The sequence below is a fragment of the Sinocyclocheilus anshuiensis genome, unplaced genomic scaffold (assembly GCF_001515605.1).
Source record: "Sinocyclocheilus anshuiensis isolate Anshui unplaced genomic scaffold, SAMN03320099.WGS_v1.1 scaffold447, whole genome shotgun sequence".
Classification (NCBI taxonomy): Eukaryota; Metazoa; Chordata; class Actinopteri; order Cypriniformes; family Cyprinidae; genus Sinocyclocheilus; species Sinocyclocheilus anshuiensis.
In genome coordinates this window covers 5,075,562-5,081,466 of record NW_015552615.1, presented here as the reverse complement: position 1 = coordinate 5,081,466, position 5,905 = coordinate 5,075,562, and the positions used below count along the sequence as shown (strand labels likewise).

Sequence of the window (5,905 nt, the reverse complement as noted above, 5' to 3'; positions counted from 1 at the left end):
ACGAGGAAGAAAGCCAAGGACGGTGTGAGCGCGGAGAGGAGCTCCGCCCCCTGCACCGCGGCTGAGCTGAGTATGGCGCGACGAAAGTGCCAAAGCGAAGAGGAGAGGGCTCCAGTCCCCGAATCCAGTCCAGAGCGCCCTCCAGTGCCCGCTCCTCGTAAGCGCCCTCAAGTGTCCACTACTCCTGAGCGCCATCCTGTTCCCGTGTTCAGCCTAGAGGGGGCTCCCGATCCAGAGTTTAGCCCTGAATGCCCGGAGGCTCACAAATGCCCGCCCTCCCACCCGCTCCTGCCTGCTCCACCGCGTCACCCATCGATCCATCAGCTCCACCGGGCTCCCTCGTCCCTCCGGCTCCGCCTTGGTCGGGCGTCGACCCGCCATCGCCTCAGGACTCCGCTCCTCCGGCTGCACCTCGTTGCTCCGTCCCACCGGCTCTATTGGGCTCCTTCCTCCCACCAGCTCCACCTTAGTCCTCAGTCGCTCGGAGCGGCTCCGCTGCGGATCTCCACCTCGGGCTCCTCCACCACCTGCTCTGCCACCATTGGTCGGCCTCCTGGAGTCGGTGGCCATTCCTCCTCCCTCCGTTGGCTCCACCGTGGGTCGACATTATGGCTGTGGCCTGGGTCCTGCTTTGCTCCTCCTGCTCAAGGCTCCTCCTGTCTCCTCCCTGGCTCCTCCCTCCTTTGTCACCTCCCTGGTCTCTGTCTGCCGGCCCCCTCCCGTGTGTCCGTCCTCCTCCGGAACCTCCTCCCAAGTTCCCACCCACGCCTCCCTCCGTTGTTGCTACGGTGCGAGGACGCACCTTCCGGGAGGGGGCGTAATGTCAGGATCATGGACTGTCTGTGTCATGTTTTGCCCGTTTCTGTTCCCTTATTTGGTCATGTTCCTGTCCTCGTTTTGTTACTTAGTTTGATTAGTCATCCCATACAACTGTGTTTCCCCAATCATCCCCTGTATTTAAGTCCTAGTCTGTGCAGTCTGTCTCTGTCGGTTCTACTTGTTATGTTCATGTGTTTCCTGCCGTTCCAGTGTTGGATGTACCCTGTGTTTCTTGGGTTTCGTTTATTCCTCGTCTCCATCGTTCCTCGCATCACAGATTGTGACAGTCAGTTTAACAAGAGCATTATTTAATTAAAAACAAGAGCATACTGATAATAACGTTTAAAGAAACAGTTTTTTAGAAAACACAATTTTAATATTCCCATGACCGAGGGAAACCTGTGCAGTTTAGGAGCTTACCTATGCCATCTTTAAAAAAAAAAACATTGTCCAAATGTATGAAATTCCATGTAAACTTTACTGTCGTTTAAATTTGGAACTGTCAGTTTAATGTGTAGTCATGTGAAACAGTATGTGTATGTAATAGTAAGTGTTTGTCTGTGGTTTCGCCTTCCAGCGTATGCCCAAATCCAGCCGCAGGCCCTGATTAAGCAGCAACCGCAACAGTTTGTCATTCAACCCCAAGCCCCACCCACCTCAAGAACCCAGCCTCAGTTACTGCAAACCGTCTCGGTCCAGCCCCACCAACAGACAGCCTCACTGGCCATCCAGAGCTCTGCCCAGACCTCATCGGTAGCAGGGATCATTCCGGTTTTGCCTAAACCAGCACTTCACAACCAGGGATCGGCTCAGAATCAACAGGCCACCATCTTCCATTCAACCGTAAGCCACCATGCACTCAGCCAGCACAGCTCACACACAGGCCTGGCCCATGCTAAAGCTCAACCGGTCCAACTGACAGCCATCAATCTCCAAATCCAACCAGCACAACGCCAGGTAAGGGACTCACTTACTAGAGCCAGATTGTAGATTAAAGATAATGTGCCTCATTCAAGAAACAAGAGCAGAACAAATTTTTGTGTAAATCTTTAGTAAAGCCGTTCTGACATAAACTTTCGAATTCATGAAAGTGTTCGTATTTTCAAAATGTTAGTTGGTACAAAAGAAATGTAAACCTGCTTCCTACCACGTGTAAAGGTGCATAAAGCGTAACGTGTTCGTTTTTTGGCAAACTAATGACACTGCAGTTTGATATTTCACAAGTTTGTATGCCCTGTCTTTTTTTTGTAGCTGATAATTGAAAACTGTTCAACTTTGGGTAAAACAGTGCTCGTCGCTGTCATTTTTTTACCTAGCCATCCAATCAATGTCGGAGGGGGGGGACATACATTTCACCGACCATCTATCCTACTTGTACAACGACTGAACAACAATAAAGAAGCTAATATTGCTGGTTACTGCATTTTTATATAAAGTAATATTCTTCAAAATTAGATCCTAGTAATACGTTACTGCTGTGGATATTACAAATCATAGCAAACAAAGAGCCTGGAAAAATGCTGTGCCACCAGTGTTCTCAAATACCATCAACTGGCCATTTTCAGAAGAGCGCCAGGCTAAAAATGGTTTCGTGGACTCATGTTAATTGAATATTTATTGTTAGGCATATGGCCTATTAGTCTTTTTGCATTTATGCAATGTACTGGAGCCAAACCTGAGAAGGGAGTCCAGAATATTCCACTGCGTTCCTGGACATGTAATTTACATAGTTGTAATTCATTGGCGGGGATTATACTAATTGTGAATGAGCGTGCACATGCGCCCTATTTACGAAGGATTGGATTTCATTAACATATGCATGTTTAACTATCAAATATGATGTTTATGAAGCATTTGTGTGCATGGAATGTCTGTTTTAGGGGCGAATTACTCTGAATTTACTCATATTTACGCAAGTTTCATGAATGAGGCCCAATTTATAAAGTTCAGAAGCAACTAACTTCTATAATATTTAGGCTTCAAGACTTGCTCAGGATGACAAGGAGAAGCCCACCTCTTTGGTGGTAAGAGAGATTTGTCCGCCAGTACAAATGCAGCCAACCACTACGACCCAAGGCACCGACCCCCCTGAACAATCCAAAATCGACACCGTTAACGCTACATCTCAAACTCAAGGTACAGTGGCCAAAGAGTCTAAATATGCAAGTTTACAAGTATAGTTTCATAATCAAACAATGCAGTCATCAAGAATTTAAGATAGAGATGATGATTAATTACTAGGTGCAAGACCTCATGAAAATGCATACATACATACACACACACACACACAATCAATCAATTAATTTAGACTTCCGTGCTCATTAAAAAGGTGGATATCCTACAAATATTTTTTATTATAATGTATACTTTGGAGAGATCAATAAAGACAGGTAATACACTAACCAGTAAAACAAAATACAGTTGGAATAAAAAGTTATACATTTCAATGCATCAGATCACTTTTTGTGCAGTGTTTTGCTTGAAATGTGTGCTTGTGCTGCTATTTGACTTCAAACTGACTTTGGTGTGTTTTGTATTTTCTCATCTAATGCAATGACATTCATACATTGTATGTATAACTTAAGTGTTCAAATATTTTCTGAGGGCACTGTATCAGATACCACGCAGCTTGCAGGCGCTTGAGGAATTAAAGAATCACAGCTGCATTAAAATACAAAGCTTTTGACACCCACACAGTGAACCAGAATTGCCAAAAGAGAAGGCAGTAGGATGAGGGGTGGCATGCAATTCCCACATACAGCAATATGGACCAGAATTGATTCTGGGCCAGTCACATGACTTCCTTGCCTGGCAAAATGCACTAGCAGCCTTGCTGCCTAATCTGTCAGTAACTTAACAGACAAACTGGTTTTGGACCAAGGTGCTTTCCTACCTTCAGAAAATGCCCAATATAGCCTGCATAGAAGACACAACCGCTGCCACCAGCCAGTGAAGGATTCATTGAACCTCTAGTCTTCAGAGTCATGTGACCTGCCGCTTCCAGGGAAAGAGTGAACCGCCTCTCTGGCAGAATGTGCAGCGCTGGTGCGTGGGAGTGGAGCACTAGAAAAGGAGCAACGCACACCGCATGTTGCGTAGAATCGCACGCGTGGCGGAGTCTGGATATTCTGTCATTAATATAATCGCAACAGGCGTGTGGGAATGAGGCTCCCTCCGTGTTTTGAGACGGAATTGAAGAGCGCCCCTGGGGGAAATGACTTTTTATTGCGCTTTGTCGGTAAGCTACAGTATGTCTTGACAGTCTTGTGTTTTGGAGCCAGTAGTTTTGGTTAGAGGGCTTAAAACAAAAACGCAGCGGTCTCTAGGCGCGTTTCTTTGAACTGTGTAGACCTGACACGCTGTTTTAAAACGCGACGCAGTTGACGCCAGTAGCGTCTACATGGCCCATTTAAACAGCGCAGACTGAACGCAGTAAAAAATACAGCAGGAGAGATGTATTCTTGTTTAAGTGATATAAGTTTCAGACGCCTAATGATGGTGGGATGTTTCTTAAAGTAATAGTTCTCACAAAATGAAATAATTTACTCACCCTCATGTCGTTATGTCCTTTCTTCAATGAACTTCACTAAGGTTGTCATTTGACATCTTGTCCATACAGTGACGGTGGATGCCATTACAAACACTTCAAATAAGTAGCCTACTCCACTTCAATAGTTTAAGTATTCTGATGTTATATGATAGTTTTTGTCTAAGGAACAGAACATTTTTGTTGTTATTGGCTGATAATCTTCCCCTCAGATGTTGCTCTCAAATATCATTGCGTCAAGATTAAAAATGGCGCGCCGCTCTAATTGGACTTCACTTGATTGATTTTGACGCGATTTACTTACAGACGTCAACTGTCTGATGTTCTACATACAAAACGATTGCATACATAATGATAATAATAATAATGATGATGATGGGTTGTAATGGCATGGGGGAGTAAATTATGGTGAAAAACATATAGCTTTGGCTGGTTAAAGAGATATAATTTTCCAGTTTTATTTTCCAGCTGGACTATTCCTTAAACGTTCGTAAACTTTATAAGTGCAATGTTTGTGTCTTATTTCCAGCAGCTGTTTTTTTCCCCCGCTGATGTTTGTGCTGCCGATGTTGTTGTGGTTGCTATGGTGATGAGCCGACGCTTTGTTTCTGTGCCGCCGCCAGGCTCTGTGGAGACAGCGCGCGACCCCACGGGAGCACTGGTGACACCGACCATGACCTCGGAAGCCCCAAGCGAGCCGCCTCCGGCAGCTGTGACGGGAAGTGTGGCACAAAACGGCGAGAACAAGCCACCCCAAGCCATTGTAAAGCCACACGTCCTCACGCACGTCATCGAGGGTTTTGTCATTCAGGAGGGAGCTGAGCCATTCCCTGTGAGTTGTAATAAAACTACTACTACTACTATTACTATTAATAATACTTTTAGAATAGTGGACTATTTTAGAATAATCTATAATAGTAATTTTAAGATAATAATAATAACAGTAATAACAACAACAACTAAATAATAATAATTATTATTATTAATTATTATTATTATTATTAATAATAATTCATTATTAATTATAATTATGTTAAATTTGATCTAATAATTAAATCTAATAATAATACATCAAAAATAATACATTTATTTTTATTATTTGTTTAGTTATTTATAAAAAAATAATTATAAATACTATTATAAATTTAAACAGGGAAATTCACTCAATAATAATAATAATTGGTATTATTGTTAATAAGAATTATTGTTGTTCTAAAATTATTATTATTATTATTATTCATAATCATTTTAATGCAACACAACAACAACAATAACACTTTTATTATTATTATTATTCTTTCAAAGGATTATAAAAAGTAATACGAATTGAAACTGAAAATTAATTAAATGATAATAATAACAATTGTTATTGTTGTTAATAATTATTGTTGTAGTTCCAAAATTAGTATTATTATTCACAATTTAATGCTACAATAATAATTATCATCATCATTGTATTATTATTATTATTATTCATTTATTTATTAGTCAATGGCTTTTTATTTGTTTTACACATGTATTCAGGGGCGTGTCTAGAGC

The 5,905-nt window shown here is 42.2% G+C and overlaps 1 protein-coding gene across 2 annotated transcripts in view; it reads left to right on the top strand.

Moving 5' to 3' along the window:
- The window catches only part of LOC107666120 (polyhomeotic-like protein 2), a 26,942-nt gene that overhangs the window by 16,314 nt on the left and 4,723 nt on the right, over positions 1 to 5,905 (top strand). For both annotated transcript variants that reach the window (XM_016457279.1, XM_016457278.1), the window contains 3 exons: positions 1,397 to 1,776; positions 2,796 to 2,955; positions 4,990 to 5,198. In XM_016457279.1, coding sequence (XP_016312765.1) covers positions 1,397 to 1,776; positions 2,796 to 2,955; positions 4,990 to 5,198 — 749 coding nt within the window. The remainder of the gene's footprint in view (positions 1 to 1,396; positions 1,777 to 2,795; positions 2,956 to 4,989; positions 5,199 to 5,905) is intronic.